This window comes from Platichthys flesus, chromosome 19, assembly GCF_949316205.1.
Source record: "Platichthys flesus chromosome 19, fPlaFle2.1, whole genome shotgun sequence".
Classification (NCBI taxonomy): Eukaryota; Metazoa; Chordata; class Actinopteri; order Pleuronectiformes; family Pleuronectidae; genus Platichthys; species Platichthys flesus.
In genome coordinates, this window is record NC_084963.1 from 2999777 (window position 1) to 3013138 (window position 13362).

Sequence of the window (13362 nt, forward strand, 5' to 3'; positions counted from 1 at the left end):
AGTCTAGGTGCAGTTTATGACCTATACTGCATCCAGCCACCAGGGGGAAACCAAGACAGTTTGGGTACACTTAGGGAAAGGTGTCAAGTTGGCCATCTTTATTTACAGTCAATGGTCACACCATGTAGTTTACCCCTGCCCTCAGATAATATGGCATCATTTTGAAACTATTAAGTTGCAATACCAGTTTCTATAAAGTGAGAGTGGAGATGAAGAGTTAAGGTGAATGGAAAAGATGACAGAAATGGAAACACATCATTGTGACCAGTTGATGGACGTTGGCTTGAAGAACCACCCAAATAAAATATATTTTGCAACAAAGTACAGATGTATTGAGCTTTCTGCACAACAGCTCCATCTGGATCTGGTGCCCCTAATGCAGAAACGCTACTGGTTACAGTTCAAATCCGTGTGCACTAATTGCACTACTGTTTTTTCTTTCTTCAGCTGTATATATATATATAGATATATATATATATTTTATTTCATATTTAAAATTTTATTCAAATTTTGTTTTTTTAATTTTTGAGCATTGTTAGAAGAGAGCCTGTGACTCAAGCATTTCATTGCCAGCGACTGCTTAATTTTTATCTCTCTACATTTGATAATAAAACTCTTGAATCTTAAATCTTGAATCTTGAGTCGTGTGTGTTGTCAGCTTCAATCAAACACTGTTTATTTTGCAGAAGGGGATGAGCAGTTTCAACTAGAAACTAGCTTTATATTACATTTCATTTAAATTAGCCGACGCTTTATCACAGGGACTTACAATAAGTGCATTCAACCATGAGGGTACAAACCCAGAACAACAATAATTGAGAGCGTAACATTTCTTCAAAAAAGCCAAACTACAAAGTTTTATAAGTAAGAACTTGGTGGATGGTAGAGAACAACAATAGTTAATTGTACCGGATGAGTAACTGTCACAGCATGAAATTCAAAAGACGTTGGGGTAAAAAGTGGAAGCGGGTAGAGAGAAAAACTCCATTGCAGGAGACGAGTAAACCTGCACCCCCAACCCTACCAGTGGGTCTGGGTGTGTGGGTGAAAGAGAAGGCAGAGGAGAGAGCAGCTGGGGTGGATGTGTTGTCTGGTGTGATCCAGGTCTCAGTGAGGGCAAGGAAGTCAAGTGAAGCCAGAGATGAAGTCTGTCTCGTGGGTAGCTGACTGCCAGTTCCATAGGTCCCCTCTGACAAGGGGTTGTTTGGTATGTGTTGGCGGGTGGGATAGATACGAGAGGAAATGTTCCGGTATTGGTGTGAACGAGTGCAAGGCATATAGTATGTGTGAGTGGTAATGCACACAAAAAGTATACACATATTCAAATTAAAGGAAACACCAGCGTTGTGCTCCCCCGAAAGACTCCTTTGTCTTTATCCTCTTCAGCATCTTCACAGATACTGAAGCTGAAGCTAAAAACTCCTCCTGCTTTTTAAGCCAGAGTTGATGATGGTTGGCTACAGCTGTGCTGACCACACCCCCTTCTCATGAGTCAATCAGGCCCCAGGTGGTAATGGCCCAGCAACAGAAACTCAGCAGAGTTCAACACAAGAGAAACTTGTCACTTTAATCAGTGATCAGGTGAGTTTCCTAAAAACTCCTAATTTGTCAAAAACTGAATAAGGACAAAGTCTGTTTACCTCCAAAGTTAGAAAGTAAAATAGAACTAAGTCCTTATCAGAATTAGATTAAAAATCAAACACTTTAACCTGAGCTGGTTTCCTCTTAACTCTCAGTCACTTGAGTGAAGCTATGAACAATAAACAAAATCCTAGCTCACACAATTCAAGGTAAAGTAAGGCAAATAGTACAAACTCTCAATCAAGTCAACTTAGACAGCAGATACAATAGTAACCTAGCAGAGGAGCTTATTAAAAAATATACTTTGCCCAAATCCAAGTAGTCCAGTAGTATGAAACCCCAGAAGTTCAATGCACACTGGAAGACTGTGGAGAGGACTCGGAAAGTGGATATTGTTTTGGAAAAAATAAGGAAGTAAGACGAGAGGAGACCGAGGAATAACAAAATATGTCTTTAAGATGAAGAAACCCACTTTATTTTATGATAAATATAATTTCATTTTTATATATCTCTTTTTCCTTGGTTATGAAACAGCACAATACGCTGGTCACTGTAAGAAATCACCCTTTCATAAATGAAGAGTAGAAAGTTAATCACAGTGTGAATCCTCTCTCTCACCCAGTTAACATCGCTGTGTGGTCACTGAGCTGCTGAATGATTGTTGGTTCGTCTTTGTATCTCAGATCCTGTTCAGTGTGAGGGGTGCGACCCTATGTCATGTAAACTGGTGACAGGGCGGGCCCCCCGAGACCTGATGTTGGATATATAAGGAGGACCTGAACTGTGAGCTGGAGCTGTGTCTGAAGCTCTTGACTCGCAGGATGAACACCCTCCAAACTCTGTTTCTCTTGGCCGCCGGCCTCTCTGTGGGTGAGTACAACTTCACAAAAAGCTTCACCCCCCATCTCCCTTGTGAAAAGAAAACACTGTTTCTGATTCATCTGCATGTGTGGTGGTTGATTGATGCTCCTTCTAGTCCTGTATAACCAGATCTCTCATCCTTCCAGCTTGCTGTGGTCCAAGGCCACCAATCCAACCCAGGGCTCTCAACCAGTTCAGAAAGGGTATCAAGTGCCTGGTGCCAGACAGCTTGCCAGTTTTGGACTACGCTGACTACGGCTGCTACTGTGGAAAGGGCGGCTCTGGCACGCCTGTGGACGAGCTGGACAGGTCGTGATTCATTCACTCTCTCAGCTCAGTGCTACCTTAACTATAAAAACACCTTTTCTCACTGTCTGAACACTTGTGTTGTCAAACCTGCAGGTGCTGCCAAGTGCACGACCAGTGTTACGATGACGCCATGCAGCACGACGCATGCTGGCCCATCTTCGACAACCCTTACACCGAGATCTACAACTTCAGATGTGACGAAACGAGCAAGACGATCACCTGTGGAGGTGAGTGCACTGAGACAACAGGAGCGTGAGCTTATCAACGAAGCAGAAATAACCTCCTAACCACCTTGTGCACTTTCTCCTCCTCAGAGAAGAACAACGCATGTGAGATGTTCATCTGCCAGTGTGACAGGAAGGCAGCTGAGTGTTTCGCCAGATCGCCTTACAACGACGAGAACAAGCACCTGCCCAGCGACCGATGTCAGCAGAAGACCTCTGCAGTTAATCCAACACAGGATCCACTCCCACAGAAGATTCTGGACATTCAGATAAATTGCTGTGTCATTAAATGAAATGTGTTGTTGAGCCTTTGACTCGTGCTGGTTCATGCACATTTTCCCATTTTGAGAGATATTTGTATTAAAGATCCTGTTACAGTTCAATTCCATGTGCGGTTTGAGTTGTGTGTGTTGTCACCTTCAATCAAACACTGTTTATTTGTAAAAAGGTGATGAGCAGTTTGGACTAATCTCTGATGAACCAGACAGGAGCTGCTGAAATGTTTAAAACATGAAATTGACAAACAGCCTCAGACGACAAGAGAGTTTGAAGAAAAGTGGGAAAAATGAGCTTTAATCAGAAAGACTGAGGAGAGGACTCGTGGACTTAGTTATGAAAACAGAGAATGGAGAGACTGAAGGAGGTGCAGCAACCAAACCTTTGATTTATTTCATTGCTTTATATGATTATATATAAAAGATGAAAAAATGCTTTTATCTGAAAAAGAAGAAGAAAAGAAACAGAGTGACGCAGCTTCTTTTAATGACTTTGACGATTTAAAATTTAGTTTGACACGCTTTAATAGCTTATATTTACATTATGCAGTACAATACAAAACACATACATGTTATAACATGAAGCATATGAGGCAGCAGATGTGGTTAGAGCCACGATAAAGTGAAAGATCAACGTTATTCCCTCACAGAACTGACAGACAACAGAACAAACATTGCCCTCCACTGTTATCTCCCTCTTCATATCATCCAGGATGTCATTTTGCAGTTTGGGATTTTCCACGTCTCCGTACATGTGGTGGAAAGTTTCAATGTTAGGCTTGTTATCTCTGTTTTTGTACGGGACAAAATAATGCAAACATTGGAGGCTGGGCGATGTGCTTCTGTCTCGCTCATAGGTCCCCAGCTTCCTGAGTGGAATACAAACGTACATACATTACGTTTTGTTCTATTTCCTATGAAACCTGGATGAGAACAACCAACCACACTCATGTATTAGTTTGCCGTTTCCCGGTTTTGCATCAATACTGGAATTAATAACATAATAGATGTTATTTTTCAGTGCTAACCTCAGTTCTGCAAAAGTATCTGTTCAGTATATTAAGAAAAGTGACTCTTTTATTTGGTTTCATAACAGAGCGAATGGAAGAAAGTCAATAATGACATTTATTGAAAGGAGATGGGAAATAATTTGATTTTTAAATGTCTCTACAAATAAAGAGTTCAAAGCCCCACAGTGTGAATCCTCCCTCTCCCCCCCCGTTAACATCGCTGTGTGGTCACTGAGCTGCTGAACTATGAAGATTTCACAGAAAAGTTTAGCGTGTGGGAGTTTTTCTTGCTTTTTGCAGATGTTGGTTGTTCCTTGAATCCCGGATCCCGTGCGACCCTGTGTCGTATGAACAGGTGACGGGGCGGGCCCCCCCCGAGGGTACATATAAGAAGGACCTGGAATTTGAGCTGGAGCTGTGTCTGAAGCTCTTGACTCGCAGGATGAACACCCTCCGAACTCTGTTTCTCTTGGCCGCCGGCCTCTCTGTGGGTGAGTACAACTTCACAGAAAGCTTCACCCCCCCCCCCATCTCCCTTGTGGATAAATACAGTATTTCTGATTAATCTGCCTGTGCAGCGGTTGATGCTCCTTCTAGTCCTGTATAACCAGATCTCTCATCCTTCCAGCTTGCTGTGCTTCAGCCCTGTCCATCAACGACAAGGCGCTCAACCAGTTCAGGAACATGATCCTGTGCTTGATGCCAGACAGCTCGCCCATTTTCGACTACGCTGACTACGGCTGCTACTGTGGAAAGGGCGGCTCTGGCACGCCTGTGGACGACCTGGACAGGTCGTGATTCATTCACTCTCTCAGCTCAGTGCTAGCATGACATACAAACACACTCGCCCTGTCTGAACACTTGTGTTGTCAAACCTGCAGGTGCTGCCAAGTGCACGACAACTGTTACAGTGACTCCATGCAGCACGACGCATGCTGGCCCATCTTCGACAACCCTTACACCGAGTTCTACGCCTACAGCTGTGACGAAGCAAGCAAGACGGTCACATGTGGCAGTGAGTGCACCCTGAAGAGCTCAAGCTTTTTAAAGAAGAAGGAATCACCTCCTAACCACCTTGTGCACTTTCTCCTCCTCAGAGAGCAGCAACAACGAATGTGAGCAGTTCATCTGCGAGTGTGACAGGAAGGCCGCCGAGTGTTTTGCCAGATCGCCTTGGATCCCCGAGCATGAGCACCTACCCAGTGACCGATGTCAGTAGGAGACCTCTCCAGTTAATCGAAGGCCGGATCCACTCCCACACAGGACACACCCATCACTGAGCTCTCAGGAGCTGCAGCAGCTTGTTTCGTCCGCTCATTGAAATACTCCCACTGACTTTGTACTGTCACATTCTCAAGGTCATGGTTTTCTTTTCTCCTTCTCTCTTTGCACTGCGTCTCTATTGTTAGCTGTGGATCTGTATCCTGACCAGAAACACCAGTAGATCTGCATCTCTCACTAACTGATGCTCGGTTATTCAGAACTCAGGTTTCCAGTAGAGGGCGCTCTCATCTAGCTCTTTCTTCCCTTGCTTCCAGAAAGTTGTACACAGACTGTAGACTTTAATATTGGCACTTTATCAAATTATACAAATGCTTGCAGTACTCAATAAAGAAGACAAAAAAATGATGATTCAGTTGAGTGTGAATGAATTTCTTTTTTAGGCCCCTTTACCTTCTTCCTTCCATAGTCCCCTTTTCTAATGGTGAACCTATCGTGGTTTCACCTGAAAAACCCAACATCAGACAATGTACACTCAAGTACACACAATCTATAAGTACAACCTTGTTTGATAAAAAATGTAAATACTGTGCTTAGATTTGCATTTCATGCTACGTTTGATGACATCATTCTGAACTCGCGACAGAGCTTCCAAGGTCAACAGCAAAGAGAGAGAGGGGCGTAGATTGTGTTGATTTATGCTGTGACACTAATGATCTGTGTGGACTGAACAAACAGTTTGTCTCTTCCTTAGTAACTGAAAAACACTTATATCTGTAATACCTCCCCAATCTATAATCTTCAATGCAAACACCCTGAAACCACTGGATTCATCTTCTAATCACTTAATGCAGCAGTGATTGCACTCGAAGCTTGGAAAGACCAGTGGCTGCAGTTTCATGTCAATTGGGGGGGGGGGGGGGGGGGGCTGATGAATAAATAAGTGCTTCAGGTTGGAATGTGTGAAAAGTCTCTCACGTCCAAACTGTGACGGTTTAAAAAAACTGTTAATCTGGGAGGAAACCAGACTGAGAGAAAAGCGAGGGACAAAGAAAACTGGTCGGACCGAGAGGTGAGTAAGAAGGAGTAGAAACCAGAAGAGCCCGATGCATTTTCTCTGTGCAGCTGCAGCTCGGATGTCTCATCGTGACTCCGCCCTGGCATGTGAACACAAGCCCACGCTCTACCCAGAGGACACTGGCATGGTTACCGGCTGTTTCTTTGCCAAACCAGTCAGGTATGGTACAAGAAGTGCAGTTCCCAGCGTGTTGGTCCGCTTCCCACAGCAGGTATAGGGGAGTGTCTGAAGCGGTGCACCCAGAGGATCTCTCGGCTTGTTGACTTCCCCTGTCTGGTATGCATGACGTCATCTCTACCACATGAAAAGACAGACAGAGGAAATCTGAGCCCGCGCCAAGAGAAATAATGTCTATGGAACATTGACATTCATTATAATGTCCCCGGGAGAAAACGGGTTAGTAGATGCAGGAACAAAAGGTTCGTTTACAGACGTGTGTTCTATGCACGTCTCATGCATTAGTTTGCAAATGTTTATCATTCTGCAGTTATGAATGTGTTGCATGTGGTAGAACAACAACAGAGGGAAGAAACAGTGCATTTTCGTTTTTAAGAAAGTTGATTTTAATAAGAACTTTAACATATTCACATTTCAACAGGGTCCGGCTCAGGTTGTCTGAGCCTTGCTTTGACATTTGAGAAAGTCCATACATTCTTAAAAGCCTTTCTTTGCTTTTACATATACTTTATTTTAATACATTAAATTTTTTGCAGACTAGTTTTCACTGGTGTACTCAGCTGAGCACAAGGGTTTTCCACTCTTCTCTGACTCGGCTTGACAAAGTCCTGTGAAGATGCTGCAGATCAGCAGAGGTCTGCTCACGTGAAGGCCAAGTCGGTGGCCGTTGTTTGGACAGTGTTGGGTAAAACCGGTTAAGGTCCCCCTGGTTTGTGTTCGGTGCATCTTTCTCCACGCACAGCCTATAGTTCTGCCCCCTGTTGTCATCCCAGTGGGCCGTCGTGCCAGCTCCTGGACGGAAGTACACGCAAAACTCGATTTTCTCCTTCGGATCAATGTTCTGGGGTAAGCTCAGGTCAAAAGTGAAAACGCTCATATCCGAGCTGCCAAAGCGCTGCTGCTGCAGGAACGTGCACGGGATGTCGTGATGGCTCCTCCAAGAGTCAAAGGTCACCTTTATGTTCACGGCCTTCTCGTTACTGTCGTGTGAGACGCACACTTTCCCTCTCAGGGAGTGATCCGCAATGCTGCAGCTTCCCAGCTGCACGTGCGTCTCCCTCAGTCGTGCCAGGAAGTTTTTAAAGTCCTGCATCGGCTGCGGGAAACCAGGGCGGAACCTGTGGCGCTCCAGTTTGCTCGAGGCGGGCTCTTGGCCTTGCAGTTTGGCCAGAGTGGGTTTCATCAGCAGGGCCGGAGCAGCAGCCGAGGGCTCCGGGATGAAGAGCCGCACAGCGGTGAGCGCCAGCCCCAACGCATCCGCAAACACCACGCGGCGCTTCTTGTTCCCACCGCCGCTGTCCCTGCGGAAACAGCTCCGAGGCTCCGAGGAGGAGGGCAGCACTGAGGATGAAGAGGAGGATGACGAGTGATGAGGGGAGTGGAGCCCAGTCTTGGGCGGACAGTCAGTCGGATGAGAATAACGCTGGGCTGGTTTCAGAGGAGTGGAGGGCACCAGGGGCTGGAGAGGCTGGCGCCGGCTGAGGCTCAGGTACCTGGCGAGGTCAACGGGCATTACAGCGGCGGGGGGGTGACCTCCCAAGGCGTGGAGAACTCTGAGGAGGGTTCAAATGAGATCCACCGTCACACACACACTCACACAACCACTGCACATATTTCTAATTCTGCCAGAAAGGAAACCATCAAATGAACGTACTTGGTATAACTCATGTTCACACGGGAGATGTTTCACTGGAATCTTTGCTCGAGCTGCGTCTTTAAACAGAGAGGAGTCTACAAGCAGAACAACAGAGGGGATGAATGAGTAAAACGTCTCAGTGAGTTGAACTACAATCAGTCAGTAGAGGATCTGCTCTGCACAACAATGACATCGTGTTGTTTTAAAAGATAGATCTACTCACAGTCTGTGTTTCATGGAAGCAGAGGAGTAGAAGGCATCTTGTTCTCAGGCTGTGTCTCTGATCTCTGTGCAGTTTGGGAATGAGCCTGAATCTTCTGTGTCACCACATTAACATGAGGGAGGTTTAACCAATGAGGTGAGGCCTCCTTGGCCCTGCCCACTAAAGAACCAGTGTCTAGGAAGACAGGCCTCAAAGTTTCCCTTTCATGGAAGTGTACTGCAACATTCACCTTTTTTTTATAAACAGAAACAAAGTAAAACACTTTTTAATTTAAATCTACAGCCAATCAGAGTCAAAACAAGTAGAATTTATGACAGAACACAGGAGTAAAGAATTAATTAAACATTAGACAAAGAGGGAAACCATCAAACTACAAGCTTCTCTCTTATAGCTCCTGTGGCTGGAAGCACAAAATCAAATTAAAGTCTGAATCCAAACAGTCAGAATCTTTAATTCTTGTAAAAGTGAAGTTCTTCTGTTCCCCGTCCCATTCTACAATTTAAATTGTAAATCCGGCCGCCGGGCACGGAGCTCTCACTTCGAGATTAGGACAGATGGACCGCAAGAGGAAATTATAACTGCTTAAGAAGTCGCCCGACGCTAAGCTTTGATGTGGCTGAGGGAAAGAATGGGTTATTGAAATGTAATAATTAGAAACAGAATATCTATTTATAATCTAATAAACAATATATATTCATTAAAAGTCATACCGAAATTTAGTTAGGAAACAGGTTGCATGTTTTGCATGTAGCTTAGCATCCCAAGAAGATCAACACCACCTATAAGCCAATTACAGCATAAACAGTTTTAACTGATGTTTTGGTAGAAATGACCAATTTATGGAAAGTACATGATTCTGGGTTATTTGACTGTAACACAACGAAGTAGCTGTGTTGACACGATGCTGCAGCTCTGAGGTTTAACACAAACACTCTGGGTCATCACAATTAATGTTACACGATGTCAAGCCGACTTAAAGGAATCAGAAGCTGCCCAGTGCTGCTTCCAGAAGTATGTAGATTGACAGATTGTTAAACCTGGAAAAGTACATTTGCATTTAATCGAGTTTTGTTTGAGGAAACGAACCTTAAACATTCAACAATCATATTTTTCATGGACATGTGATCTCCATTGCAGAGAGTTTTATTGTTCGGCAAATCAAATTATTAAATAATCCAATATGTTAAAATGACCAATAAGAGGTGAGTCATCACTTTTACATGCTCATGGTGCAGCAGTATAATATACACTGTCATAACTGGTGGAGGCTGATAGACTGGTGTGAGGTGAGGACACATAATGAAGCATATGAGTAAGAGTGTTCACATTCCTTCCACAACCGTCAGTCTGTCGTTGATTACAATGTGTCTGTGTGTCTGTGCGTCTGTCACAAACCTAAACCAGCTCCGGTTGATGTCCCCATTAATAACAACAGAAAGTGTGTTGCTATGTGTGTCACTGGGTGTCCCTATATCGCCTCTATTCAGTCCCACTTTCTCCCAGGACGGGTATGAATGGCATATTTAGACAAATCTGAATTTTTTTTCTTCAAATTTTAAATATTATAAAATGTCAACAGGTGTTTTACAGGTATTCATGTGTAAACTATGATGTGCCTTATTCTAATTAGTGCTTCAATTCACACCTCATAGTCACAACAAAAGGAGCAAAACATGTAAAAACAGAGCACTAATGTCAATTTGTTGAATATTTTGCAGCTGTTTATCTATTCTTTATTATTTAATTCTCTTTAACAGCTCAACTCTTTACTAACGGCAACTATAGATTTAGATTTTTCAACTTCAGCCTGCTACTTATGCATTTTCATAGAGTAAAGAATAACACCATAGTATAAATATGTGTAACCTCGAAGTATCTTTGCAATGTGACATCAGATAACCTCAAAATATTGGGTCAATACAAAACGATAACCTTGAGAAAGAACCATTCCCTGCCAGGAAGAAGGAGAAGCCGATAGAAATCCTCCGATATGCAGGTAATGAATAATGGCCGTGAGAGAAGCTTGAGAAAATCAATTAAACACTCACATTGAGAATTTTAATAAATGTAAGAATTGAGTGCACGTAGTGCTGAATGAGCCTGAATCTTCTGTGTCACCACATTAACATGAGGGAGGTTTAACTAATGAGGTGAGGCCTCCTTGGCCCTGCCCACTAAAGAACCAGTGTCTAGGAAGTCAGGCCTCAAAGTTTCCCTTTCATGGAAGTGTACTGCAACATTCACCTTTTTTTTATAAACAGAAACAAAGTAAAACACTTTTTAATTTAAATCTACAGCCAATCAGAGTCAAAACAAGTAGAATTTATGACAGAACACAGGAGTAAAGAATTAATTAAACATTAGACAAAGAGGGAAACCATCAAACTACAAGCTTCTCTCTTATAGCTCCTGTGGCTGGAAGCACAAAATCAAATTTAACTCTAAATCCAAACAGTCAGAATCTTTAATTCTTGTAAAAGTGAAGTTCTTCTGTTCCCCGTCCCATTCTACAATTTAAATTGTAAATCCGGCAGCCGGGCACGGAGCTCTCACTTCGAGATTAGGACAGATGGACCGCAAGAGGAAATTATAACTGCTTAAGAAGTCGCCCGACGCTAAGCTTTGATGTGGCTGAGGGAAAGAATGGGTTATTGAAATGTAATAATTAGAAACAGAATATCTATTTATAATCTAATAAACAATATATATTCATTAAAAGTCATACCGAAATTTTGTAAGGAAACAGGTTGCATGTTTAGCATGTAGCTTAGCATCCCAAGAAGATCAACACCACCTATAAGCCAATTACAGCATAAACAGTTTTAACTGATGTTTTGGTAGAAATGACCAATTTATGGAAAGTACATGTTTCTGGGTTATTTGACTGTAACACAACGAAGTAGCTGTGTTGACACGATGCTGCAGCTCTGAGGTTTAACACAAACACTCTGGGTCATCACAATTAATGTTACACGATGTCAAGCCGACTTAAAGGAATCAGAAGCTGCCCAGTGCTGCTTCCAGAAGTATGTAGAGTGACAGATTGTTAAACCTGGAAAACACATTTGCATTTAATCGAGTTTTGTTTGAGGAAACGAACCTTAAACATTCAACAATCATATTTTTCATGGACATGTGATCTCCATTGCAGAGAGTTTTATTGTTCGGCAAATCAAATTATTAAATAATCCAATATGTTAAAATGACCAATAAGAGGTGAGTCATCACTTTTACATGCTCATGGTGCAGCAGTATAATATACACTGTCATAACTGGCGGAGGCTGATAGACTGGTGTGAGGTGAGGACACATAATGAAGCATATGAGTAAGAGTGTTCACATTCCTTCCACAACCGTCAGTCGGTCGTTGATTACAATGTGTCTGTGTGTCTGTGCGTCTGTCACAAACCTAAACCAGCTCCGGTTGATGTCCCCATTAATAACAACAGAAAGTGTGTTGCTATGTGTGTCACTGTGTGTCCCTATATCGCCTCTATTCAGTCCCACTTTCTCCCAGGACGGGTATGAATGGCATATTTAGACAAATCTGAATTTTTTTTCTTCAAATTTTAAATATTATAAAATGTCAACAGGTGCTTTACAGGTATTCATGTGTAAACTATGATGTGCCTTATTCTAATTAGTGCTTCAATCACACCTCATAGTCACAACAAAAGGAGCAAAACATGTAAAAACAGAGCACTAATGTCAATTTGTTGAATATTTTGCAGCTGTTTATCTATTCTTTATTATTTAATTCTCTTTAACAGCTCAACTCTTTACTAACGGCAACTATAGATTTAGATTTTTCAACTTCAGCCTGCTACTTATGCATTTTCATAGAGTAAAGAATAATACCATAGTATAAATATGTGTATCCTCGAAGTATCTTTGCAATGTGACATCAGATAACCTCAAAATATTGGGTCAATACAAAACGATAACCTTGAGAAAGAACCATTCCCTTCCAGGAAGAATGAGAAGCCGATAGAAATCCTCCGATATGCAGGTAATGAATAATGGCCGTGAGAGAAGCTTGAGAAAATCAATTAAACGCTCACATTGAGAATTTTAATAAATGTAAGAATCGAGTGTACGTAGTGTCAGAATGTCTTTGAGAGCTTCCTTCTCTCTGCATCTCCTTCTTCTATCTTAAAATAATATATATTCACATTGTAGCCTGGTATCATATTAACCTATAACTCCTCCAGAGTCCATTACTTATGCAGCACGTAAGACGGGGGTGAAACTGAGGTGGCTGCTAGCAACACTTTCTTCTTTTCCCACTTCAATATATGAAGCCACGGAGTAGCCTCCAGTCAAATAGAAAAATACTGTACCCACAGAATTTCATAAAGTTTTGCATTGTTAATATAGTTAATATTAAATGCAACAGCAGAAGTGTCACTCCCCTTTGGAACAGCAGGACACGCCTCGGGTGAGGCCAGAGAAATACAGCTAAAGTTACTCCAGAAGGAGAAACAGGTTTTCAAAGAGGAACTGGAAGAAATGTGACCCCAGCCCTGGAAACAGTGGAAGTATTAGGTTTCTCCATAATTATGTAAAGTCTCAACCTTATTATCTGAAGTTACTTGGGATAATATATATGTTGTGATTTGTGAATAAAACTGAATGGGATTTATTAGAGATTCTTTTATCCATCTACTGTCCTGCTCTTGTGTTTTTGTATTTGACTTTGAAGCATTCATTCATGAACACATGTCAGACACCAGGCACATGCGGCTGCCTACGCAATCTCACACCTCA

General features: G+C 42.5%; 3 protein-coding genes across 3 annotated transcripts; 2 read left to right on the forward strand and 1 right to left on the reverse strand.

Moving 5' to 3' along the window:
* The first annotated feature begins 2264 nt into the window (after nt 1-2264).
* LOC133975242 (phospholipase A2-like) lies at nt 2265-3363 on the forward strand. Its single transcript, XM_062413149.1, has 4 exons — nt 2265-2451; nt 2589-2751; nt 2845-2978; nt 3066-3363. Exons 1-4 carry the CDS (start codon nt 2403-2405, stop codon nt 3266-3268), a joined length of 549 nt encoding a protein of 182 aa, XP_062269133.1. The 5' UTR covers nt 2265-2402; the 3' UTR covers nt 3269-3363.
* A 1287-nt stretch (nt 3364-4650) lies between these two features.
* LOC133975319 (phospholipase A2-like) lies at nt 4651-5698 on the forward strand. The gene is made up of 4 exons (XM_062413246.1): nt 4651-4751; nt 4889-5051; nt 5142-5275; nt 5358-5698. Exons 1-4 carry the CDS (start codon nt 4703-4705, stop codon nt 5477-5479), a joined length of 468 nt encoding a protein of 155 aa, XP_062269230.1. The 5' UTR covers nt 4651-4702; the 3' UTR covers nt 5480-5698.
* Nucleotides 5699-7098: 1400 nt separating this feature from the next.
* LOC133974680 (protein phosphatase 1 regulatory subunit 3C-like) lies at nt 7099-8717 on the reverse strand. Its single transcript, XM_062412332.1, has 3 exons — nt 8596-8717; nt 8391-8467; nt 7099-8289 (listed from the first exon to the last, which is right to left on the reverse strand). Exons 2-3 carry the CDS (start codon nt 8402-8404, stop codon nt 7293-7295), a joined length of 1011 nt encoding a protein of 336 aa, XP_062268316.1. The 5' UTR covers nt 8405-8467; nt 8596-8717; the 3' UTR covers nt 7099-7292.
* Nucleotides 8718-13362: the final 4645 nt, after the last annotated feature.

Bases quoted from the DNA above. Each gene is read 5' to 3' on its own strand.
- LOC133975242 (XM_062413149.1), top strand. From the start codon at position 2,403: ATGAACACCCTCCAAACTCTGTTTCTCTTGGCCGCCGGCCTCTCTGTG. The intron at 2,452-2,588 runs GTGAGTACAACT...TCATCCTTCCAG, and splicing joins GGCCGCCGGCCTCTCTGTGG to CTTGCTGTGGTCCAAGGCCA. The intron at 2,979-3,065 runs GTGAGTGCACTG...TCTCCTCCTCAG, and splicing joins CAAGACGATCACCTGTGGAG to AGAAGAACAACGCATGTGAG.
- LOC133975319 (XM_062413246.1), top strand. From the start codon at position 4,703: ATGAACACCCTCCGAACTCTGTTTCTCTTGGCCGCCGGCCTCTCTGTG. The intron at 4,752-4,888 runs GTGAGTACAACT...TCATCCTTCCAG, and splicing joins GGCCGCCGGCCTCTCTGTGG to CTTGCTGTGCTTCAGCCCTG. The intron at 5,276-5,357 runs GTGAGTGCACCC...TCTCCTCCTCAG, and splicing joins CAAGACGGTCACATGTGGCA to AGAGCAGCAACAACGAATGT.